The following is a 27,414-nucleotide window of genomic DNA, read 5'->3' as shown; positions in this document are numbered from 1 at the left end:
GGCCTTCCGTATTTGTCATGGTAACTTCTCTGGTCGCACAGTTGATGCATACTTGGTATTGGCTTAAACAATTCATGCCCAGAATAATATCCAATTTGCTAGAATCGATGATTATCAGAGATGTTGGAAACTTGACTCCCTTGATGTCAATTTCCAAATTGCGGCAGACCAGATTGCTTCTGAGCAGGGATCCCAGGGATTGTACCAGCATGTGTTTTCCCAAAATCGAGCAAGAAAATTTGTTTTGGGCAGCAAAACTCCGCAAAATAAAAGAGTGGGAAGCCCTAGAGTCAAATAAACGGCGGGTATGTCATTAACAAGAAACATACCAATGACGACTTCCGGGTCCTCTTGGGCTTCGTCTGCGGAGATATAATGGATTTGCCCTTGGATGGTACTTGGGGCGGAATATGGCTCCATGTAGTTGACTTGCGGATGGAATGGAGATGTTTGTTTGTTGTTCTTGGGGCACTGTCTGGCATAATGTCATGTTTGCCCACAGCTGAAACAGGAATTGTTGCGCTGACAATCTTCGCGCACCGGGCTGGTCACGACATTCTTGACTTGGGTGGTGGTCTTCTTGACATTTTGCTGCCAGTTGGGTTTGTACTCATCCTGAGTCTGTTGCCAAGTACGAGCCTTCTGCACCGGTTGCATATCCTTCTTAGGCTCGAATTTGCGCTTGTGGTCATTAATAGCTGGCTTGTTGTCGTGTATGAGCTTGTGTTCCCTTTCTGCGATGAGGGCCTTGTTCACCAGAGTTTGGAAGTCCGGAAAATCAAACATGCCGAGAGTGCACCTGAGATGCTGATTCAGTCCTCCAAGAATTCTGTCGACCTTCCGTTCTTCTGTGGCCACATCGTAAGAGAATAGCGGGACAAATGGTTGAATTTATTCAGGTACTCGCTGACTGTCATGCTGCCTTGAGTGAGGGCGAGGAATTCGCGCTGCTTGATTTTCATAATCTCGGTGGGAATATGATACTTGCGGAAATGATCCTTGAATTTAGTCCAAGTAATTTCCTCGTCTGCGGGCCACATGGCCTTAGCATTATCCCACCATATAGCGGCAGCTCCTTCGAGATAATGCATTGTGAAGGGAACCTTGTCTCCCTCTTCAGTGCGAGCAATTTCCAGTTTCTTCTCAGTAGTCCTTAACCAATCATCGGCGTCCAATGGATCAATAACTTGGCTGAAGCTGGGAGGCTTGGTTCGCTGAAAATCGGAGAGCTTGGTGTGATGACCATTCTGATTTCCATTCTGCCCAACCATAACTTGCACACTTTTCAATATTTCCAGTAGATCGTTGCTCCTTCTTTCTTCAAAATTCGCAGGATTTGCTCAGTGGAGGGCGGATGTGGTGGTGGAGCCGGAGGTGGCTGGTATGGCTCGGGGGAATGTCCTGCCTGTCTTGCGGAGCGACGGACAGGGACATCCTCACAAGCTTGGGTGCTACTGCCTCCCCGCATCATCCTATTATTTATTTTCCCAATACATAGCAACCGCGATGAGAAAAATCCAACATGGGAGGAAAGCCATTGACAAATCCCGGAAGAAAACAACGAAAGAAAACCAAAGCGAATAAAAGGTTCCAACATAATTATACATAGACTCAACATGAAAGTAAACATCACAATAGGTCTACCACCCTCATACATGAAACTAAGCATCATGACACATGCAATTACACCCATACTTCATACTCATGATGAAAGCGATACTCTAATGGTCTACTGCTCGGACGGTGCTGCTGCGGGCTCCTCTCCTGAGCCGGACCCAGATCCTGAACTGATAGTAGAGACCTCCGGGTTAAGAGAGACGCGACGGCGCTGCCTCGAGGGCTCTCCCTCAGGGGCGGGCGCGGGATGGGAGCTAAGCACAGGAGCTGCAGGAGTAGCGACAAGGGAAGCCCACGCAGCAGGGGCACTGCGAGGGGTCAGTACCAAAGGGTTAACGGTACCCTGCGAAGTCACTGGAGGAACGGAAACTGAAGGAACTGGAGGAGCGAAACCGATAGTAGGGAGAGGGTTCCTATTACGAGCAGCAGCGAGAGCTGTCCGGGCGCGGGTTAGCTTCGAGCTAGCTCGTAGTTTAGGAGATAACTGGCAGTGATATAATGGGATAGGTGGCTAGTGGGATGATCGCACGCCGGAATAATCAAAGGAAAGCGTATACGCCCATTCTCCTGCAGAGATGGGTAGTAAAACAGACCTGGGTGGGTGTGCATGCGAACCTCGTTGTAGCGCAAGTCTACAAGAGCCTCGATAGCAGTGAACTGGACCGCCTGAGATGGCGTAGAAGCGAGACCACCCTTAGTAGAACGAGTGTAAGCGCCGGAAGGGGAATTGTGGTGTAGAGTGACCTCAACATAATACTCATACAATGCACTGGCCAGATGCTCCCGATATACCCGATACTCTGGATCAGCACCCTCTGGGTAGAGTCGTCGCCACACGTTCTAAAGCAGGTGCGGCGATGTGTGCGGAGCTGGCTCAGGATGGTACAAGATCGGTACTGGAGCCATCTACACTCACAAACCATACGATTAGTAATAACAACAGATAAACATGCATGCAATGCAGCAACCAATTTCTATGAGTACCGGCACTCAGACGAAGCTATCTACCATTCCACTAACGCACTAATGGTCTAGCATGTCCTACAATCAGCGCGGCTCTGATACAAAGCGTTGTGGCACCCCGGCTCAGAGCAACCGGTTTACCTTGCATTGCCAGCCCAGGGATCAAGTCTTCTGGCAATACACAACAACATGGTGTAGAAACAACCACTTTATTGAAGCTAGCGGATTACATAAGTCTGATATTACATCGAGATATGAGGCCAAGCGGCACACTCAGTGCGGCTGGACAGTATGTACATTATTTAATGAACATGACGAGGGCCTCGATCACACGAACTACGCGGCAGCGGAAGAACGACGAAATGGAAACTCCATAGCACAGGGACATCGACGTGGACACGGCCTAGACGCGAGATGTGCACCGATGCGAACCGACTTGCCTGAAAGCTGGCATGACACGCCAGGTGATACGGGGCTAACCCGGTGTAGGCCGATCTTTCACGATTGGAGTGGGTTCCCTCGAAGAACATGATGAACACGGGGAAGAACAGAGAGAAATCACAAGGGGAAACACTCAAGAACAAGTCCAATCACACATCCACTAGACAATCAAACACACAAGATCCACAAGGTACATGAACAACAGAGGGAAAGATACAAGGTAAAGTTCATCTCCATGAGGAGGTCTTGAAGGGGGGCCGCCCAAGAGGGGGTCTTGATGATATATCCCGCAGGATCTTCTCCTAGATGGAGGTCTTGGCCTCCATAAGGAGTAGTAGTCTCTCTCTCTCTCTCAAGAGTAGAGTGGTACAAGGAGCAAAGCTCTCTATCAAATGAGCTATCACTTTGCTAACTCTAACTAGGAGGAGGGGGAGTAGTATATATAGTCTAAGCCACGAAGGGGTAAGTGGGAAAGGGATACATGGGTCTCTGGCCCGACTCTGCACGCAGGCAGGCGCCGGATGTCCGGGCTGTGGGCCGGATGTCCGGGCTCTCCTGAGATGCTGGATATCCGGGGCGCTTGGCCGAATGTCCGGCCCGAGCGGGGTGGCCTTCTGTTGTGTTCTGTCGCCGATGCCGGATTTCCGGGGGAGGCGCCGGATGTCCGGGCTTTGTCGAGGCGCTGGATGTCCGGGGCTGGCGGCGGATGACCGGGGCCTGTAGCACTTCAGCTGCTGGGCTCTGCTGTCATGGTCATCTCCAGGGACCAGATGTCCGGGCCAGGGCCGGATGTCCAGGTCCTGGGAGTTGTCTCCGTCTTCTTCTTCCGTCGTCTCTTCCAGGCTTCCCTCACGGATGGTGTAGTTGTTCCTTGGCGCTTGCACTCCTCCTCAACATCCGTGAAGCTCCGACAATACCTATGCATGCACACGGGAGTAGTGTCAAGTAGTATACCATCCTCGAAGGGGTCAAGTGAGCACGTGTAAAGGAGATGATTCACCTTTGCGTATGTGAAGTATATGTCGCACGTGTCACTTGCCAAACGAACTCTTGACATGGTGATGTCCATAGGATACTCCGCATCATCTCCCCTCCCTTGGGAAAGATCCGACCTCGGATCGAAAACCAAATCACCATGGGAAAGAGATGGCTTCGCCATGTAGAAGTAGATGTTCACCAAGTACTTGTCATCTTGAAGCTCGAAATGGGCACTCTCCAATGTCGCACCGTCTTGTGATTCCTTCAAAAGGAGTAAGGACAACAAACACTTGGAAAAACAAATGTGGTTAGCGTTAGTGCAAAACCAAGCATTCAAGAGGTGATTCACCAAACAAGTGTCGTCATCATGCAAAGCATATGGTTTGACAAAGGATTGTGACATAGCATGTAAGCATATCAATTGATCACAAGCAAAGATATCATGGGGACAAGCATGGAAATGGGAGGTAGAGATGCAAATATGTGTGTCAAGAGAATAAGCATCTACCTCGAGGTCATAACAAGCATTCACAAATTGCTCAATGAAAGGTCTATGGTAGGCAAATCATTCACAACACCAAATAAAATGAAGTGTCTAAACACATGGGTTAAGTGCAAGACAATCCAAGGATAATGTGCATAGGGTGTAGTGAACATAGTGTGGCACTCAACACAATAGAAAGAGCAATTGTTCATCATGTGTGAGGCAATCAAGTCAATCATGTGACAAGCAATGGGACATGGCATATGTGAAGTGATGACATTGTTGCAACCAAACATATGAGAGGAGCAAATAATCCAAGAATTAGATGCAACACACAAAGTATATATGTCATGAGGCATGGAAAGGCGAAAATGACAAGTCGAAGTAAGATCTCTAACATGTGCGCAATCAAATGGTCCAAGATGACCAATAAGTCTCATGGTACAATCAACACAAGTACTATGATCCACAATATCCATGCTCATGGTTTGGAGGTTCTCAAAAGACAAGGATATCACCTTGAAAGCATGTCCTTGTGCATTCTTCACAATGCCGAAGCACAAGCAAGCGTGATGTAGAATCGTCGTGGTAGAAGGTGGTTCGCTCTCAAGAGCTCGGATTGTCAACTCACGTGACGTGGAAGTTTACACAAAGTCCAAGTATCCTACACATGCACACAACAAAATAAAGAACGTATGTGCATGGTAGATAAACACATCATCCATCATGATGGTTCTCTTCTTTTGCACACAACCATTAGAAGCACAAGTGCATGAATAATATGATGCAACAATGGCAATATTCATGGCACTAGGTATATGGTGCAAAGAGGTAAGAAAAGCATGCTTCACAAGGAATATGTCAAAATCTCCAAATATATGTGAGAAAGCTATGGGGGCAATCTCATGAGCAAGACTAATAGCATGGTTGCACTCAATACATGGCAAATCATTTAGCATGAGGGAGGCAACATATGGAGAGATACGACAAGAAGCAATAACAATCATGTGCAAAGCATGTAGATGGTTGTCATCAACCGCATGAAAGGAGAAAATATGAATCATTGGTGATGCAACAAGGCAAGCAAGCATAGTAATCAAGTCGTGCAAGATAGTGGAGCGAAGATCCAACACACTAGAGTAAATCATGGCAAACATGTCATGTGAGCGAATAATAGGCATAGACAATGCACATGACATATCGCAAGCACGAACACAAAGCAAGATCATAGTATCATCATAGGAATGGGTCACAAAGCAAACATGGCAATAACAAGCACTATCTCCACCAAGCTTGCAAATACACATACAAGTATGAGAATCGATATCATGTGTAAAGCAAAGCATGGGTCACAAATGCATGGCAAAAGCATAGGAATAAGCATATCATGCAAAGTGAACATGGAACGATGGGCATATGATATGTAATGGACAATAACCCATAACCATGAGAGGGTCATGTAGAAGAAATGCGCGAAGTTTTTGCGCGAAGCGAGCGGTAGGAAAGGCAATCCATGGAATCCCAAGTCATCATTGCTCTCTAGAGCTTGTTTTGTCAACTCATGGGATTGTGAGGTTGACAAGTGTTCATGGGTACCTACACAATAAAGACACGATCGAAAGAAATTGTGTGTGTGGTAAATGTACACATCATCCATCATGATGTGTATGTGCACATGTGAGTTAGCACAAGATAAGCAATGCTCAAAGAAATTTGATGCATGGTATAAGAACATGTCATCCATCATGAAAGAATTGTTATTGTGTATGACACGATGGGGATGCAAATTTAGCATACAAGTATATGGCACATCAATAGCATGTTTATTCATGGGAAGCATATTGTGCACACAAGTATTGGGATCATGCAATGGATAGGATGAATCAAAATCTCCTAAAATGCATGAGGAAACTATGGGGGTCTCCTCATGAGCAATATTGGAAACATCATATGGAGAAAATGGACAACATCCAAAACAATGCATATCCGAAACTAGGTGGTCATGGCATGGCATATGAGATAAATGATGCAAAGGGAGCATATCAATATCATCACAAGAAAAACAAATGCCAATAACCATGGGCTTGTCATCTATGCCACAAGTGCAAATTGGGTTTATTTTAATGGCATATGCATAGTCACTACGATGAGATTGCAAATATGACATATGATTGATCTCATGCATAGCATATGACAAGTCAAGCGGATTGTCAAACATGATGTGACCTAAAGAATTGTCACAAGAAATCCTATGTAACATGGCATCACAACTAATAGACTCCACATGGCAATCATCATACTCATAATAAATGGGTAAATCATCGCATGGGGAAATCATAATAGCATGAAGCATGGTAATAGGTTGATCCACATCATGCAAGCAATCAATCTCAAGAATGTCCACTAGTGGGACTAGAGCATCATCTTCACCTATGTTACCATTCGCATTCCACTCATGTGGTGTAGGTGAGGTGGCAAAGACCAAATGGTGGTCATCTTCATCTTGATGGAACCATGTGGGGGTGCATCATATTCCACCATGGCCATCGTCTTGTCCAAAGGAAGGACGTAGTCGTCGCGAATCGGCGTGTCATCATATATGGGACCTAGCACCAAATGAGAAGACACAATAGAGGTAGAGGTTAAGTCGTTAGAAATTGAAGTGGCCTCACTCTCTCTATGTGGTGGTTCACTCACTCCCTTAAGGTAGGTGCACTCAAAGTCACATATGGTGGAGTCACTCATCTCACTCAAGTGGTGGGGGTTGTGGCTCTCCTCACATGGGAATTGGGGCAACTCGTCACATATGGGGCTAGTGGTGAAGTCACTCTCACTCTCAATATGGTGGCACAAGTCACTCAAGTCATCATACGTCGCCGCGGTCGAGGTGAAATACTCAACCATCTCATCGGCGTCACCATGGATGAAGGCCGGAGATGGCACATCATCACTCTCCTCCATGACCGAAGGGAAAATCCCATGCTTGATCATCTTGTCATCGTCGCCATGGATGAAGGCCGAAGATGGCACATCATCACTCTCGCCTCCTAAGATGGAAGCATCATCCTTGCTCGTTACCAAGTCGCTCGCCTCCAAAGCTTGGTCCTTGAAGGTCTCCATAGTCATACTCGTCGCCGCACCATCTTGAAAAGAGTCGTGGAGGACTCGGCATCATCAATGCCACAAAGAGGGATGGCGTTGAAGTTGAACTTGGGAGCATCGTCTTGGATCTCATCGGGCTTGGACATCTTGGTGGTACTAGCCTCATGCTCGTCGTCTTTGAGCTTGGTCTTCGAGAAGTGTGCTTGGTGTGGAGAAGCCTTGGCCTTCATGAGTTCTTGTTCCGCCTTGAGAGCACCGATGTAGTTGTCGTCGAGGGACTTGTAGTTCTCAAGGAAGATAGTCTTGGAGATGTCGTTGTTCAATTCCATCATGAAGTGGAACTTCATTGACATGGGGTCGTCCACACTGGCTCGTCGCAAGGCATTCTTCATCTCCTTGAAGTACGCGTCGATGGACTTGGATCCTTGGATGGTGGTCTCCAATTGGCGTAGAGGTTGTTCTGTGTAGGTTGGAGGCACAAACTCTCGCCGCAAAGCTCTCTTCGTCTTGGGCCAACTCATGTCGTAGCTCTCCGAAGGTGTGTGAAGCCACCATGTCGAGGCGTAGTCGTGGAAGTTTCTTGTGGCGCACTTCACTTGATCTTCGGGAGCAACTTGATGTAGCTTGAGGTAGTCGTCCATTAGGTGCTCCCACTCGAGATATCCTCGGGTTCTTGAGTCCCATAGAAAGGAATCTCATGGTCGGTGTCGAGGTCGTAGTAGCTCGTGGAGGTCGTGGACTTGAGCTTGGGGAGCTTCTCTTGAGCGTAGTCTTGAGGTGCTTGTTGGCGAAGATGCCGTATATCCGAAGGCGAAGATGCCTTGAAGTCACTTGGCGAAGATGCCAAGGGAGATGGTGAAGTCGTTGAGCGGTTGTTGGTGTTGAGCTCTTGACCTTCACGTTCTTGTCGGTGGTGATGGTGTCGATGCCGATGTGATCTTGCCGGAGATGGTATCTCGGAGGCATGTGCTCTTGAGCGTCTTCGCGAAGATGAGGAAGATCGCTTGTATGACTTGATGAGGGCTTTGATCTCCTCCATTTGAGCGTTCATCTTGGCGTCGTCGGAGTTGTTCGTGGCATCGAACTCGTTGTTGTTGTTGTAGACCGAGGGTGAAATGCCTTGCCTATCCATCACAAGACTCGAGTAGAGGTGAGTAGGAAATGAGATAAACAATACCAAGTTACCTTTTCCCAAAGTTGAGGATGTATCCCGTTTCACTCAATGTGAGATGAAAGAATAGTGGAATTGGTACCGGACTTGTTCACTCACACCTACAAACTAAAGCTTATGGAGTAGCTCGGTGAGGATAGTGGCACAAAAATTTAATGCAAAATGTTAGCAAGAGTCAATAATGTTGAAAGAGATTCACAAATTCGCAAGTGAAACAAGTAGACCAATAACAAAGAAGGCACTCGGAAACACACACACGGATAGATAAATGGGGTCGTGCAACCAAGGAATGAGCACAAAATGTGGAATCCACGGAAAACACTCGTGTTGCACAACTCAAGAGAGACGCTAGCACGATTGCTCAATAGGAGGATACAACAGTTGTGCACAACCTATAAGATGCAAAATGGATAAACTTTCTATCCCAAGTATGCTATGTATGTATGGTTCCCGGTGTTTCTCACACGATGATCCAAGATGATCAAGTATAATACCATATGATATATTGTGATGCTATGGCTATTGCTTACAAGCTCTTTGTTCACTCTTTTTCTTTGCTTAAAAGCTTATTCTTCTTCTTTTTTGATATGGCCACGATGCACAAACCAAGATAGCAATTGTGTATATGCGGGAACAATCTTGTGACACAAGTATGATGATACCAATATGATATGGTATGTATGCAATGGAAGGTGTAGATCACTAATGTGCACAAGTAACGTTGCCGACAATACTCAAATGGCTAGTCTCGATAGGCAAGTGACGCAAAATGGGCTAGGGGTTAACAATGCAATTGCAGGGGGAATATACAATGGTGTCGTCGAGGTTACCGTCCGTGTCGATGATGAGAGGCGGTGTTGTCGATGTGAACCCGTTCCTAATTAGCCGAAACACCATAGGAAACAGAAAAACCACAACTCAAAATCTCAAGGACAAAAGTCAAATGGTGGTAGCGGGAATGCGGTGGTGGTTTTGCGGAAGCTCAATGGGATTGCGAAAATGCAATGATGGGTTTTGAGACGCGATGCGGAAGTCGAGGGTTACAATACACGGTGTCAGAGTTGGAAGCACGGTCCCTAAGTAGCCGAAACACCTTAGGAGACACAACTCACAACACAAACAAAATTGGGTTAAGTTGGGATGGCGGAATTGTATGGTGGGCAAGCCTATGCAGAAGTTATGTTGGTGGTGGTGGTTGATGAAGAAGCAACCGTCCCTAAGTAGCCTAAACACCTTAGGAGACTCGAATCACTACTCAAGCAACCACAAATGCTATAAGGAACAAAATGGGTTAGGTTACGGAAGTCGGTGGTGGTTATGCGGATGATATGGTGGAAGCCTTAGGCAAAGATGCCAAAGTGCCAAAATTTTATGGGGTCAAATGGTGTTGATACCAATCTAGCGGGATAGAGGATGTCAATAGCTACTCAACGAGCTAAAGAACGCGAAAATCGGACTCCGGATGTGGAAGTTATGGGCAAAACGGTGAAACACGGGAGGCTGAAATCTACAGGGGTCGGACATCCGGGGTTGGGTCCGGATTTCCAGGGGTCAGTGTCCAGAACCGTGCAGATTTGGTGCTCCAGGAGCCGGATGTCCGGCTTGGGGCCCGGATGTCCAGCCCGAGGCCCGGATGTCCGGCCCGACGATTCTAGATCGGGAATTGGACTTCGAAACTCGATTTGGGGCGGAAATGGATGATTTTGGGGGCAAAATTTGATGGATTTTGTGGATGGAAAGTGGGAAAAGATGGGGGAAAGCTAGATCCACTTGAAACCAAGCAAATCCATGGATCAAAATCAACAAAACATCATCAAACCAACAAATCACAAAAAAAATTGGGGGCTATTTTTGGTGGGGATTTTCGAATTTAGGACGAAATCAAACAAAACAAGGCTAGAAAACGGTGGGAGGGACTCCAAATACGTGATCAATGTGGCTCATGATACCATATGATACGGGGCTAACCCGGTGTAGGCCGATCTTTCACGATTGGAGTGGGTTCCCTCGAAGAACACGATGAACACGGGGAAGAACGGAGAGAAATCACAAGGGGAGACACTCAAGAACAAGTCCAATCACACATCCACTAGACAATCAAACACACAAGATCCACAAGGTACATGAACAGCAGAGGGAAAGATACAAGGTAAAGTTCATCTCCATGAGGAGGTCTTGAAGGGGGGCCGCCCAAGAGGGGGTCTTGATGATATATCCTGCAGGATCTTCTCCTAGATGGAGGTCTTGGCCTCCATAAGGAGTAGTAGTCTCTCTCTCAAGAGTAGAGTGGTACAAGGAGCAAAGCTCTCTATCAAATGAGCTATCACTTTGCTAACCCTAACTAGGAGGAGGGGGAGTAGTATATATAGTCTAAGCCACGAAGGGGTAAGTGGGGGCCCGACTCTGCGCGCAGGCAGGCGCCGGATGTACGGGCTGGGGGCCGGATGTGCGGGCTCTCGTGAGACGCCGGATATCCGGGGCGGTTGGCCGGATGTCCGGCCCGAGCGGGGTGGCCTTCTGTTGTGTTCTGTCACCGATGCCGGATTTCCGTGGGAGGCGCCGGGTGTCCGGGCTTTGGCGAGGCGCTGGATGTCCAGGGCTGGCGGCGGATGTCCGGGGCCTGTAGCACTTCGGCTGCTGGGCTCTGCTGTCATGGTCATCTCCAGGGGCCAGATGTCCGGGCCAGGGCCGGATGTCCGGGTCCTGGGAGCTGTCTCCCTCTTCTTCTTCCGTTGTCGCTTCCAGGCTTCCCTCGCGGATGGTGTAGTTGTTCTTTGGCGCTTGCACTCCTCCTCAACATCCGTGAAGCTCCGACAATACCTATGCATGCACACAGGAGAAGTGTCAAGTAGTATACCATCCTCGAAGGGGTCAAGTGAGCACGTGTAAAGGAGGTGATTACCTTTGCGTATATGAAGTAGATGTCACACGTGTCACTTGCCAAACGAACTCTTGACATGGTGATGTCCATAGGATGCTCCGCATCACCACGTGAGTACATTGAATGTACTTGCAAGCTCACAACAAACATAAGCACGATGACAAACAATATCATGACAATTAATCAGGTTAATACAATACAAGAAATACTAGTAATGCGGTGAAACCAACATGTGCACCGGGTCTCACGGACTCGCTTACTAGACGAGTTACCTTGTAACCGAACGGTGACCATACCTGGGTCACAATTGAAACCAATCACTCATGATAACCAGTGCTAAAAACAATCATTTAGTGTGCAGGATTAATTATGAGAGTTGATCCATGGTGTGACTTACTTCCGAGCTATGCCCATAACCGAGGATGCGGCTATCGATAGATTAAATACACTCTACAGAGGTAGCGCACTTTACCCACACCACGGAACCCATGGCCTCGCACTCCCATTCGGGTGGACCAACGGCGTCCCGACGAAACCCTCCCCTTGTCATGACACTCTCTCGGCCACTCCGACCAACTCCCTCTCAGGGCTAGGTCTTGGGTGGCCCCGTGCCTACCAAAGGCACCAACGGCCACCGTCGTGGCAAAAATGGTCCCAAACGGGGACAAGGTACCATAAAAAGCAAAACGAGCACACAAGGTTATGTCTGCTTACCGGACTAGGGTATGTACGCCCATAACCTTCCCTCGCGGGAGGCACCGGTGAGAGGCACAACAAAGGACCGAATCAAGACCCCCCCATACGATAAATGTGGTCGCACTGAGTGAAACCCGATTCAGTGGCACCATGACGTGATCAACATCATATTCAAGTTGGACATAATCAGGTTTAACTTTGAAATAAAAACTTTATATAAAAACCCATACTATGGCATGGTCAAGCAACTAATCGACATGCAAAGCTAGCAACTCATAGATACGGATCAACATAATTATCTTGCACTACTCGGGATAAAAAACTTTACTGGTTCTACCTCATTTTGATTATCATGCAATATTTTGATAAACTCATAATTCATATGAATATATCACTTAATAAAAGAACTATCATTATTTTATCATAGCAATATAACTAAGGCAAAGTTTTATTCTACTTGACCAAACTAGTCCATGCATTCAACCAGTAACTTAAACAAGCATTTCAAGCATGATAAAGTAACTAGCACCTAACAAAATTTATTTTACAAAATTTTAAATGCAAATAAGAACTCATATTCAAGTAGAAAATCATAGGTATTGAAATAACACCATCCAAATATTGGTGTGGCTTGCCTTAGTGCATAGGAGGATCACACTCCTCCTGGTTGGCTTCAAGACAAGTCTCTCCTTCTGAGAATATTTAAAAACCACAAAGACAAATATCAAAAACCAATCTGAAAATCACCAGAAATTCTAGACAGCAAGGAAAAATCCACATTTTGGTGTGCTGCTAGAGCTTTCTAAAAATAAAGGCAATGCAAAAAGAATCAACTCATTTGGACTTATAGGCTAGAAGTTGTGGCTGGTCAAAGTTTTAGTCAAAATCTGATTAAATTTGAATAATTCAGAAAATCCTGGGGGGGTGACGTCGAAGGCTGAAAGGGGGAGTACGCCTCCACTCGTACCGCTTCGGGCGTGAGTGGTGAGGCTGACGCTGGGCCCCACCCATGAGGAGAGAGAGAGAGGGAGAGAGAGATCAGAGCGCGACGGTGCTTCGCCGGAGCTTACGCCGGTGAGGAGTGGGTTTGGGGCTAAACCAGAGGGATAGAAACGAAGAGGGGTTCACAAGGCACATGCCCGTACCCGTGGCTTGCCGTGGGATGGCCGGAGCTGCTCGCAGTCAAGCTCGTAAGAGACGGTGGCGGACGGGACTTGCCGGAGAGGAAGAAGGCGACGGCGAGAAGCGGCTCCGAGGGCTCAGCAGCGTCCAGGCGGCACCAGAGGATCCCCAATGCCACGCCCGAGAGGTTGGTCGAGCTCAAGGGGCACCGGAGCAAGGTGGCTGGGCTGCGGAGGTCGCCGGAGATCTCTGGTCGGGGTCGACGGCCAGAGGCCTGCCCGGCCGGGCTACGGTGCTCCTACGTGGTCGTGGCGGTGGTGAGGAGTGGTGTGAGGCTTGGAAGCGAGGAGAGGGGCGCTATTTATAGCCGGAGCGAGAGGGAGTAACGTGGCGCCGCCGGAGTGCTCTGCAAGCCGGCGAATGGCGACGAAAGGCGCCAGTGCGAGGGGGCAAGGTTTCAGTGTCAAGGCGGAGGTTGTCCACGCTCGCGGACGAGCATAGGGAGCAGTTGAGAAGAGGACAAGGGCACGAGTGCACTGTGGCGTTTGGCCGCGACATGCCCGTGCTCACTGCGGTGTCTCCGGCGTCGGCGAGCGCCAGGGAGGGGTCATGGATGATGGGTCGAGGCTGGTCGCTCGGCGCGGCAGTCGTCGGTGAGCTCTGGCTCGAGCACGCGCCGAACAGAAGCGTTGGCGCTACCCAGAGCGCGTCAAACGCGTGCCAGACGCCGTTTCCTCACGCGGTCACCGCCCTGGCATGGTCAAAACGGCGCCCACGCGCGGCCAAACCATGTCTGGGCTAAAATCCACACAGTGTTTAGTCTAGAGGAGCTGAGGACACATCACCAGGCCGACCAGATTTGACGCGACCAACTTGGCAAGTTGCTGACCAGGAACTTGGTCGCCAAGTTTGGCTAGCTTCTAGATGGCCATTAGGGCTTATCTCCTGGGGTTAAGGGTTTCTTAGGAGGGTAATTAGGCTCAAGAAAAATCAGGGCCAAAAGATCAAGGAAAAATGCACTTGTTGTACAAAGTGCATTTCTGGACCAGAAGAGAAATTATTTTCTATAGAAAAAATATTACAGAAAGTCATGCAATAGTTTTGCTTGGGAAGGTGTGCCAAGGTCCAAAGAATATGCAAGAATTATTTCAGGATTTTTGGAGCAATAAAAATGAGGGTTGCTTTGGAGCACTAGTTTCTTAAAAGAGTTTCAGAGAGGAAAATGAATATTTTTCTTTTATGAAAAATATTCATTTGATTATTTTGGGGATTTATCAGAGAAATAAGGTTGAATGAGAAGTAGATAGGTCAATTGGGTGAAAGTCAAGGGCATGCCCAAGTGACAAGTCCATTTGAATTGATTCCAAAAATCCAAATCAAGGCAAAGGCAAAAACCAAGTCCGGAAAAAGAGAGAAGGAAAAATCCAGGCTGTCACATCTTGGTTTAGTGTTCGAGTTACTGGCCACTACCACTGGCACAAGCTATTCAAACTCACTGTCTGAATCAGTTCGGTTTCTTGAGTCTCAACTACAAGCTGAAAGACATCGATCAGCTGTGCTGCGACAAGAAGCAGAAGGACTGCGGAAGTCCCTGGAGCATTCAGATGCATACTTTCTGGTGCAACAACAAGCGTTGGAGGATTTTAGCGCCAAACAGGACAAAGCTAATAAGCTTGCTAAGCTTATTGCCAGCATGGTGGATACCCAGGATAACGTTTCTTGAGCTGTTCTGAAGTTGTTTCCTCGTTTATTTGCACTAGTGGCTAATTTAGACGGTCGGTGTATGTAATATGCTATTTTGTTCCCCATATTTGCACTAGTGGTGAACTTTGATGCTCAGTGGATGTAATATGTGTAATAGCCGTAATAGCCTAGCATTATTTGCTTGCTTATTTATTTCCTTATTGTCTTGTTTAGTTGTTTGCTTGTAGTCACTGCACTTCTTTTTCCACGTTTTCCTAGTGGCCACAATAACCTATTTTTGGTAACTAGGCCACAATAACCATGGCAACACATGGACTGTTGTAACCATGGGCCTCCCGCGGGCCGTAGGATCCATGGGCCTTCTATGGGCCGTAGGATCCATGGGCCATCTACGGGCTGTAGGATCCGTGGGCTTTCTACGGGGCGTATGATCCATGGGCCTTCTACGGGTCGTAGGATCCATTGGCCTTCTACGGGCCGTAGGATCCATGGGCCTTCTACGGGGCGTATAATCATTTCGCCAAACATGGTTGTACTATTCGTGGACCATAACAGGCCGTTAATAGGCCGTATTTGATAACGCTATGAAAACAGCCCAACAGGTTAACGGGCCATAAACGGGCCGAATGTAACAACAGGCTGAATGTGGCCCACAAACGGAACAGGCCAGTAACGGACCGTAACAAACCGAATTCTAGAAATGAGCCCAAGAATAAACGGGCCCTTAAAAGGCCGAAACTTAACACGGGCTAGAAATGGCCGACAGAATAATGGGTCGTTAATGGGTATAAAGCGATACACTGTTCATTATGGGCGAGTTTCATCTCGGGCCTTTAATGGGCCCAGAGTTACAAAGGGCCTCATATGGGCCAAAAGACATCATGGGCCATACATGGCCCGGAAGTTACAATGGGTATCGGTTCCATATCCGGCATATCTCGTAGTAGGGGTCCTAAGCTAGACGTCTTGGAGCGATGGTAACATGGACACGGGATTTTACCCAGGTTCGGGCCCTCTTGATGGAGGTAAAACCCTACGTCCTGCTTTTCATTTTATTCATATGAGGTGTAGTACAGAGTATATGTATCTATGACGAGATTGTTTTCATGAACATTAGATGTCTATTGACTAGCCTGGCCTCGGTTTATATAACACACCAGAGGCCTAGGGTTTAGGAGAGTCCTCGTCTTGGGCGCCAAGTCTTGTGGGATCTCCCTTGTATGCGGCATGGGCTGTCCGAACTGGCCCAATAGTGAACCGCCATGGGGGTCCTCGGCCCAACCCACTGGTCGGGATACGACGTGGTGAGTACCCCCTAGTCCAGGACACCGTCAGTAGCCCCCTGAACCGGTCTTCAAGTTGGGGACGCTCCTCGGTTCTTCCGAACTGTTCTTCATCTTCTGTCGTCGGTCTTGAAAACTGGTTCAACAAATCTTTCCCAGCTTTGATTGAGGATCGCCGAGCTGAATCCGAAGAGTGCACACGTCGGGCATCCGAGGAGACCTTTAAGTTTTCGGCCTTTATCAATGCCTTGTTATTTTTTACGCCATACCTCGGGTTTGAAGTTGTTCCGTGCGGCGGTGTCCTCTTGCATCCTAACTCCAAGGCTGGACTCTATCCAAGCTCTAACGCCAGACTGCATTCGAGGTGTCTTTTTGCAGCCCAGCTCCAACGCCGGTCTGTATCCGAGCTCCAACGCCAGACTATATCCAAGCTCCAACGCCGGACTGTACCCAAGCTCCAACACCGGACTATATCCAAGATCCAACGCCGGAGAGTATCCAGAGTGTCATAGATCATCTTGGCTCAAAAAAGTCGACGGAGTTTAGCCAAGCTTTATGCCGGAAATGCCCTCTATGGAGCCAACCATTTGTATCTAAGCTTTATGCCGAATAAGCCCAAGATGGTACCTATTATTGTCCGAAGACGCGTTTGCTTATAGCTCGGTCAAGCCGAACACTTAGCACTTTGAATTTTCTGCATTGAATAGGCAATGCAGTAGCCCCCGAGCCACTGGTCGGGTGGCAACACTAGATCGGGGGATCGATGTGCCCCTATAATATTAGTAAATGATAAGCCTGAAGCCCAGTAGCCCCCGATCCTTAATGTGGGCACGGGTGGCCGAATTAAGGATCAATATTCGGAGTAAAATCACAAATTATGTCTAATGATTCTATGTATCCAAGTACTCTACATCATTAATGCTCGGATCCGCATTGTACAAAACTTTGTTGACCGACCATCGGCTTCAACCTCCTTGGCTAGTAGCCGGAGAGTGTTTGCTCTACTTTATAAAGCCTTTATACGGGCAAAGATTTACGGCAAACAAGGCAATCCGGCCATACGGTTTTATAAACAAAGGTACGCGGAGAGATATGTTATATTAATTCTAATCGTAAGAAACATCTTCAAAAGAAAATAGTCCCGCTATCGGTTCCTTTCTTTGGGTTTTCATGCTGATCATGATCATGAAACCTCACCTCCGAGCAATGTGGGAGGAAAATATTGAGGATTTAGTTTGGGGAAAGTTTCCGAACTCTATGGTTTTTAGTGAACCAAAATTTTCACTTCCGTCGTTGCCGACCAATTATATCCTTTAAGATCGCTAGCTTTCGGCTTCACCCAGTCTGAGGTACTAACTCGGATGGCCCAATAGTAACAATCACAGAGGTGCTCCCTTTACCGCCTAGCCGAACAATCGGGAACGTAGGGGTAAGCACATCAGCCAGGCAACCCAGCTTGGCCAAAATCTTAAGTCAAATTAATGCATATTTATGGCTTTATAATGATACTTACGGAAGGCAGCCCTCGTATATTAAATACAAACGCCGATGATATGTTTATTTTGACTCTGTTGCGACCGTTTATCAGTGGAAAGTGGCCCATCATTGACTTCCACCCCCTTGTAGATGCTACGCAGGGTGTTTCCGCAATAACAAAACAACCCTTAGCCGACGTCTTGGTGCCCGAAGGCGGTTGTCTTAGCGGAAACGAGGCAATCAGATATGCGGGCTTTATAACTTTCACTTAGTCATAGGAGCTTTAAACTGGGGAAACTAGCTACGAGCCCCCAGTTAGTGTTCGGCACCGAGCAAAGTCTAGCCATTCCAATGTTATGAAAGGCCCATCGATTAACACGGGGTAATCGATATCGATCTATAGTTTGATACCGTCATCGGATCGCTGACCAGTTTACGCCCATTGTGACAGTCAGTTTTCGGCTTTCTCCACTGAGGTGCTTAACCATTTGAGCTGGAAGCACAATTGCAGTGGTTCTCCCTTTGCACACCTAGCCGAACAAAGCGGAACGTAGGAGGCAAGCACAAGAGACGGGCAACCCAACTATTGACCATATCCAGCATATCTCGTAGTAGGGGTCCTAAACTAGACGTCTTGGAGCGATGGTAACATGGGCACGGGATTTTACCCAGGTTCAGGCCCTCTTGATGGAGGTAAAACCCTACGTCCTACTTTTGATTGTATTCATATGAGGTGTAGTACAGAGTATATGTATCTACCACGAGATTGTTCTAATGAATATTAGATGTCTATTGACTAGCCTGGCCTCGGTTTATATAACACACCAGAGGCCTAGGGTTTAGGAGAGTCCTCGTCTTGGGTGCCAAGTCTTGTGGGATCTCCCTTGTATGCGGCATGGGCTGTCCGAACTGGCCCAATAGTGAACCGCCATGGGGGTCCTCGGCCCAACCCACTGGTCAGGAGACGACGTGGTGAGTACCCCCTAGTCCAGGACACCGTCAACGGGCTGGAATCATATTGGACGGCCCACATGAAGCTAGTGGGGTTAATTCTGATAGGTCGTAACAGGCCGTGAGTTAGCGGGCCGTAAATGGGCTATATACGAACAAGCCGTTAGCATGCTTTCCGTGGGCCAGCCTGTGACCTTTTGACCAAGTCAAACAGGCCGACCTTTTCATCGGAATGGGCCTCTGTTGGATCATGCCACGTGTCGACGTATCATAGGCGCCTCCTGTCCAATGAGTGGATGACATCTGTCCCAACGGTGAGCCAACACATGTTTCCTCCAGCCAATGAGAATTTTACATGTGGAAAATCCCCATTGGTCCGGGCTGTTAACGGGTTATCGGATCCAAAACCGGACCTGATAGCTTAACGATGACCTGCTACGGTGGATGCCACGTGTCGGTTACCCTTGACGAAAACATTTCCATGATGCACCATTTATCGTCATGGAAGTGTACACTTCCGTGATGATAATTTTGGTAATGGCATGGAACACTTCTACGACAGCACAGGTATGACTATCTTGATTCTGTCATAAAATCGTCATGGATGTACATGCATGACAGAAAACGTGACCTACTGTGACAAACACGTATCATCACGGAAGTGTATTTTTTTTGTAGTGCCGAAAGCACCAAGTTAATATTAGAAGCTAAAAAACAATTGCAAAATGATGTACTACAACACTCCCTCCATCCCATTATGTAAGATTTTATTACATGTATATCTAGACATCATCAGAACATTAAGGTAACACTCTTCCTTGTTGCTATGTAGCCTCGGATTGCATATTTAGTCATTCAGTACAATTCATGTTGCTATGTAGCCTCAGATATATGAAATATGGCCCTAGTTAACCTAATGATAAATGGGTTACAGATATATTCAGTGAAATGTCCGATTCAACGATTAATCCCTTATCAGCCCCCATGCTATATGGTACCGGCGATATCCTGAACAGTGAGTACATATAAGCAATGCGATGAAACTAACCTCGATGGAAAACAACACTGTTCTCAATATTGTCCTGTATGAGTACATATAAAGGCATGTTAAGCACAACAGGCTAAACATCAACGAAATATATCCATGGTAGACAACATAATCTACAAATGATAGCTTCAGTGTGCAGGCTTAAGCATGTTATTTAAGCAAAACAAGAAGTGGAAAGGCGTGTTAACTGCATCAGGCATAACATTGAAAAACAAGCAAATAGTCATTCAAACTAGTATTGTGCATGTCTAAAGTACACTAGTTATTGTTAAAAAATGAAAAGGCATGTTAACTGCAACATCCTTAATAGAAACCAAATATCATAATTCATAGTGGTATTGTTGAAACTGTTATTGATGAAATCCAACTGCACGGCAAATAGTTGCACATATAGAGCATCACATTGTGAAGAACTGAAATAAACAAGGCATAAGGCCATCTCTAGACGATCCTCTAAAAGTTAACGGACTAAAACCCTTAGTGAATATATATATATATATATATATAATCCAACAATTTTTTGGCCGTTTCTGGTCGATCCCCTAAACTTAATGTTGTACACTTCAATTTGATCAAGTTCAAAGCAGGTTCAACCGAAAGTACCATGCATTCAAACCTAAACATAGTAGTTTTGCATAACCGAACATAAAACATAAATTTAAACTAATCTAAACTACTTTCGGTCGAAGTGGAGGTCGAGCCAATCCTTCCTCGTCAGGTACGGTGTGCCGCGAGCCGCGTCCGGGCCGGTACCCTCATCAGGGTCGTTGGGGAAGACACTCCTCCACTCATCGGCGTCGATCTCCTCATCCTCGGTGCCCACCTCACCGCCCTCCTCGCCGCCTTCGACCTCGTCATCGGAGGAGAGCACGATAACCTCGCCGCCCTCCGCGCCGGCAAAGATCACCCGTTCCGCCTCCATGAGCTCCGGGTGATGCCGGCGGAGCTCTTGCATGTAGGCCTCGTCGGTGGCCTTGGCCTTGAGGCGCTCCCACGCCATAGCCGAGCTCACCACACCTGGCTCCGACGGAATGAGGTCAACTGGACGTGTGCCGAAGGGGAAATTGAGCCTAGCCGTCGCGCCGTGGTAGCGGACCTGCCAGCGGTCGTACTCCATGGCCATGAGCTCGGCCGTGTGGAAGCTACCGAACCACCGGCGGGTGTGGGTCTCCTGATCCGTAATCTCGGCGACCCACGTCCCCCACCATCGCTGCCGGACCCCAATGTAGGACCTCATAAGTGGCCAGGCCCGAGGGAGGATGGGGAAGTCCTCGAACCGGCGTAGGGGCGCGGCGGCGGGCGGATCGGGCGACTGGCGATAGCGGATCGATAAAGAGCCCGCAGAGGACGACGGGGACACCTCGGCGGCCACCTCACCGGCGTCGAGCGAAGAGGCCGCGATAAACCTCGTTTTGGCCATTGGTTCATCGAGCTCCTCGGCACAAAGGCAGAGGTTGAGGATGGAGGCGGCGGCGGCGATGGCGGCGACCTACCAATGGTTTCGAGCGAGGGAGGGATGGTGTGTCTGTGTGAGCGGAGGTTTTGGGGAGTGTGTGGTGTGTGTGGAGGGGGGAGCAAGGTGGTGTTTGAGGAAATACCACAGCAACTGAAAAGTTTACTAGGCAGGAGTAACAAGGCGGGGCTACTGAAAATTTGGATCAAGGGCGGCAGATATTTTTGAGATTGCGAGGTATGCAGAGGCGGGAGTAAAATGTCGGGGCAACTGAAAATTTGAATCAAGGGTGAGCAGATATTTTTGAGATTGCGAGGGATGCAGAGGTGGGAGTAACAAGGCGGGGCAACTGAAAATTCAAATCAAGGGCGAGCAGATATTTTTGAGATTGCGAGGGATGGAGAGGCGGGAGTAAAATGTCGGGGCTACTGAAAATTTGGATCAAGGGGCTAAAGCATAGTGGGAGTAACCGACATCGCACATGGTCCGCACATACTAATCGTGTGCTATGAAATATTAAAACCTTCCAGGCGGTAGATATTTTCGAGATTACGAGGCAGTAGATATTTTTGAGACTAGGAGGCAAGCCTCTTGGAGCCCAATCTACTGTGCTGATGTGAGGGACTGCAGGGCATGGGCGTGGCACACGGGTAGTCTGACCGAACCGTGTCTATTGCGTACCCAATGGCAGACGGTTTCTACATCCAACTTGTGTGCTGTTTATAAATCTGGCAAAAAGAATAACGCGGGAGAGGGTCAGAACACGAACACACTTGCATGTGGACCAAATATATGTATGAAAAGGGTGGTTTGATGTTTGAATACCCAATGCACAACTTTGATGTGGCACCTGTCGCACAAAAGCACAGTATTGCTAGTCAGCCACCCCCTACGAACCCCACTTTGTGTCGGCGTTAAGGGAATCGTAGCTACGAATGCATGCCCCCAAATAGCTAGGTCTGAAATCTCACCCTACCGTAAGAAAAAACCTATAGGAGTCCATCATATATATATATATATATATATATATATATATATATATATATATATATATATATATATATATATATATGGTCAAACTTCCCCTTTCGCTTCCTGAAAAAGGTGGACCGTGTGCTGACCCACAAATGTGTGCTTGTGGCACGAGATGGGTGAGACCACATACGGACCACATGCGGGTGGCCCTACTATATGTATGAAAAGGGTGTGGTGTGTGATATTTAACTACCATTCCCAAGTTTGATGTGGCACGTGTGCCTCGCAAATTAACTGAACTTCCGCGACCCCATGGAGGTTGCAGGTAATGCGAAGAAGCCCCCCCCCCCCACACACACGTCGGGGGGAGGGCATCTCACAAAGACGTACTGTAACATGGACCAAGTAGAATCCAACTTGGTCGTACAACCTCTCTCCGCTCGTTGTTGGTCAAAGTGATGCATGTCCACACGGCCCCGCAAAATGGGCTAGCTTGTCACCGATAACCTCGCGAGGGAGTACTGTATGAAGACAAACCCACTCTATGCATGTGGCCCAAGTATGTATATGGAAGTGGTGTGTGTGGTGTTTGAATACCCAATGCGCAAATTTGATGTGGCACCATGCTTTGGAAGCGTAAAATCCCCACACCGAGCGAGGGTTCACGACGCGTAGCATGCGCTCAAACTTAATTAGGCTTGGGAATGGGTCAACCTACTATACGGTAACTTGAAGCAAAGAAGAAGAATCCACCCTGGTAACCTTTCTCGTCGTTGGTCGAAATGATGGACGTCCACGTGGGCCCACGAATATATATAGGCTTGCCGCCCGTGACCAAGCGAGTGAGAGTATGTCCAAAGACAACCATTACTGCATGCGTGTGTCCCGAACATATTTATGGAGGTGTGTGATGCATGCATATGTGTTGAATACCCGACCCAATGCACTACATTGATGTGGTGCATGCGTTGAAAATCATAGAGGTCCCCACACAGAGCAAGAGGTCGTTCATGACGTATCATGTGATCGCCCCCCCTTCGATCCAGCGGGATGGATTCATGTGTACAGATGCGCTATTATATATTTTTAATCTCACATCATGATCTATATCAAGACAAAACAAAAAATTAATCCCCTCCTAAGTCAAATTAGTTAACCTCTCTCGCGCTGTCGGTGAAAGTGATGGACTAAGCTGGTCATCCCCCTTCGACACGTACTATATATACACCTAGTAACACAGCCCTAAAAGAATTAATCCTCCTTGTTCGTCAAACGTACCTCTCTCTCGCTCGGTCAAAGTGATGGACGGTGAACTCGCAGGCCCAACACAGAAGCGAAGCGTACGTCACACACGAGTGATCATCCTATATAGGACTACGTACCACCGTCTTCATGTGGCCCAAAGAGGTGTTTGTGTGATGTTTGAATACTCAATGCACAACTTTGATGTGGAACCACGTATATAGGAAACCAAAAAGTCCCCACAGAAAGCGCGAGGTTCATGACGCGTGGTATGTGCTATATGTACGCCCCCATTCGACGCGTGGTGTATATGTACTTCTACTGTATAGCACAAACCAAAAAAGAATCATTCCTTGATGGTCAAATTAACCTCTCCCTCGTTGGGTCAAAGTGATGGAGGACAACCTCGCATGCCCACGTATGGAAGCGCCACATGCGAGTGAGTTCCTATATATAGGGCAACCACCGCCTGCATGGTATTGTGTGATGTTTGAATACCAATATAATGTACAACTTTGATGTGGCACCTGCCTCGGGAACCGTAAAGTCCCCACATGGAGCGAGGTTATGACACGCATATATATAGAGTATTCACGTTGCCCCTCTTTGACATGTACATACTCCTATACCGTGCATATACGTAACACAAACCAAAAAAGAACCATCCTTGATGGTCAAATTAGCCTCTCTCTCTCTCTCGTTGTACTTTCAACTGGTCGACGACGACCTCGTGGGCCCATAGAGAGAGGCACACGCGAGTGATGTCATCGGACAAAACCACCACGTGCATGCACTCGTGTGTTATGTGATGTTTGAATACCCAATGAACAACTTTGACGTGGCACATGCTTCGCAAACCGGAAATGCACTACACCATGATGCGTGTAGCCCCCTCACTTCAAGCCGGTGGGAGTGTGTACGCATGTGCTCGAACTTTGATATGGAATGCCACCATGATCCACACCACACACATGCCAAGATGAATCCACCTTTTGGTCAAATGCCTCTCCTTGTCAGTGGAAACTGAAAACCTTTGCGGGCTAACGAATGGGCACGTCGCTGATAACCGCACAAGGGAGAGTGTCTGGGAGGACCACCAATGCATGCATGTGGCCCGAACATTATGTATGAAAGGGCTGTGTAATGCTTTAAATAACCAATTCACGACTTTGATGTCGCATATATGACTCACAAAATGATCAATAATCCTACACGGAGGTTCACGACTCGTAGTATACTGCCGGACCCCTCCCCCCACCCCCATACACACAGACACACATATCCCGCACCACCACAGCGACTCTGAGGCATGTCAAACTTTTTCTGCAGTGAACATGTGACCAAAGGCGGAGTGTCGTGTTAAAACTAAAAAAAGACATCATTCGACCATTTTTATACATTGATTGATTTCCTAGGGATTTAATGTGCAAAAATCAAATTTGAGCTACATGTGCACCAGAATGGGTTGCAAAATCATATGTGTCCCTAGGTGCATGTTTCCCTATGCAAGAGATTTCAAAATATTGAGAATATTTTTTTTAAATTCAGTAAATCCAAAACTTAGATGAAATTCATGAAACTTATCGTGGTGCCATATATGGACACCAGTAAAATGTGATATTGTATTTTTTCATCAATGAGACCATTTTGATATATTCTTCTTACAAATGGGAGATTATTAAATACTGGCAACCAATATCTCATACGGATTATTTGTTCGGACAATGTGAGTTATACCGTGCCATGCTTCAGTTAAGTAGTAAAGCGGCAGAATGAATCATCAATGAACCAAAAAATATACGTGCTGCAACATGCCCCACGTGCCGTGCGAGTAGGCGTGAGTTGACGGGACGCATGCGAGCAGTCCACCACGCAGGCATACCTGGAGGCTGCGTGCAGGTGTGCGTATTGATAGGAGGTGTGCGAGTAGATCCGTGAAATGATGGTAGGAATGGCAGAAGTCTGCTACACATGCTCCTGGGAGGCGAGAAATCTTTTGACCGCCGCCTACCTCGCTCCCACTAGTCCGTATTAATCGCGCGCCCGAGCCTCCGGCCATAATAGGCGGCCGCACCCCGGTCCACAGTGGTCACCAACGTCTGGACTCTGGAGTGCATGAGGATGCCGCCGAAGCGCACCATCGGAGGGAGTGGCGACGCGGGGGCTGGTGAAACACCAGCGAAAAGCATGAAGCAGGGCACAGAGGTTGCCGTCGGCGCCGACGAGGTCTCGCGCGGGCGGCAGCGCGGCCTTGACTTTATCGGCATCGTCGTGCCCCCCCAGCCAGAGCCGGAGGTCAACAGCAACTCCGGCAACGACTGCGAATCCGACGAAAAACCGGTTAGTCATCTATATACCCATTTGTGCGGCAAACATATCATGTGTTTTCTCTGGTTACTCCCCCCTCTATAATTTTTTTGAATACAAATCCTATGGTTATGTTCTCTCGTCCATGAAATCAGAGTAATTAAGATCCGTTAGATGCATGTAGTGTATTGATTTTTTTGAATGTTATCCGTATAGAGTTAGTGATTAATTGTTTGTTTTATACAAATGATTTTTGCTAATAATCCAACTAGGGTTAGATTACGTGCTAATAATTCGTGGCAACATCTTGAGAATTGATTTTGAATGTCATACATATATGTTTGTGCCTTTTTTCTTCCAGATCTTGAGAATTGATTTTGAATGTCCTACATGTATGTTTCTACCATTTTTTTCTTTCAGATTGGTATGTACACAGATGAGGCTCCGGCCAGCGCCGCAGCCGGATGTAGATCTTGGACCCGGCTGCACGGCCAGAAGCGGCCACTGTCGAATTCAGGGTTCCGCAAACCCTTGAGAGGTTCGAACTCTGGGGTGCGTGTGAATAACTCGTCCTCCCCAGTCTGCCTACTCAACGATCCCACGGCCTAGCTCGATGAACCTAATGGACAAGAGACACAACAGTTTACCCAGGTTCGGGCCACCTTGCGGTGTAAGACCCTACTCCTGCTTTGTGGTGGATTGGCCTCGAGGGGCTGAGGATGAACTAGTACAATGGTAGAACAGCCTCAGGAGATGAGGTGTTCTTGTGCTCGATGAGCTGGTGAGTTGGTCAGGGTGGAATGGATCCGATCCCCTCTATGGTCGTGGCTAGGTCCTATTTATAGTATCCTTAGTCCTCTTCCCAAATGTAGGCGGGAAGGGATCCCACCATGATGCGGAGCATCCTACGGACATCACCATGTCAAGAGTCCATTTGGCAAGTGACACGTGCGACATCTACTTCACATACACAAAGGTGAATCATCTCCTTTACACGTGTTCACTTGACCCTCTCGAGGATGGTATACTACTTGACACCCCTCCCCTGTGCATGCCTAGGTATTATCGGAGCTTCACGGATGTCGAGAAGGAGTGCAAGCGCCAAGGAACGACTACACCATCCGCGAGGGAAGCGTGGAAGAGAAGACGGAAGAAAGGAGAAGAAGAAGATGGAGCGGCTGCTAGAGCCAGGCCGGACATCCAGACCGATGTTTGGATCATCCGGGCTCAGCCGGATCATCCAGACCCTTCCCTGAATCGTCCGTCTATCTGCGCCGAAGACACCCGAAGTTTTCGCCTGAAGTCGGATCATCCGGGACTCCGTCCGGATCATCCGGATCCCCATTGCCCGGATCATCCGGATCCACATCCGGCTCATCCGGCCTTGCCTGCGCGCATGACTTGGGCCGAGGCCCGTGTACCCATTCACCCCCTCACTTACCCCTTCGCCCCTTGGACTCTAAATAGACCTCCTCCACCTCCTTTCTAGGGTCACCAAAGTAATAGCTCATTTGTATGTG

At 47.8% G+C, this 27,414-nt stretch overlaps 1 protein-coding gene across 1 annotated transcript; it reads right to left on the bottom strand.

The window, feature by feature from the left end:
* Nucleotides 1–812: 812 nt before the first annotated feature.
* Nucleotides 813–20,917, bottom strand: LOC120968902 (uncharacterized). The gene is made up of 2 exons (XM_040395907.1): nucleotides 20,825–20,917; nucleotides 813–1,259 (listed from the first exon to the last, which is right to left on the bottom strand). Exons 1-2 carry the CDS (start codon nucleotides 20,915–20,917, stop codon nucleotides 813–815), a joined length of 540 nt encoding a protein of 179 aa, XP_040251841.1.
* Nucleotides 20,918–27,414: the final 6,497 nt, after the last annotated feature.

This window comes from Aegilops tauschii, chromosome 7, assembly GCF_002575655.3.
Source record: "Aegilops tauschii subsp. strangulata cultivar AL8/78 chromosome 7, Aet v6.0, whole genome shotgun sequence".
Lineage (NCBI taxonomy): Eukaryota > Viridiplantae > Streptophyta > Magnoliopsida > Poales > Poaceae > Aegilops > Aegilops tauschii.
The sequence above is the reverse complement of the archived record's forward strand: the minus strand, read 5'-3'. Positions and strand labels throughout refer to the sequence as shown.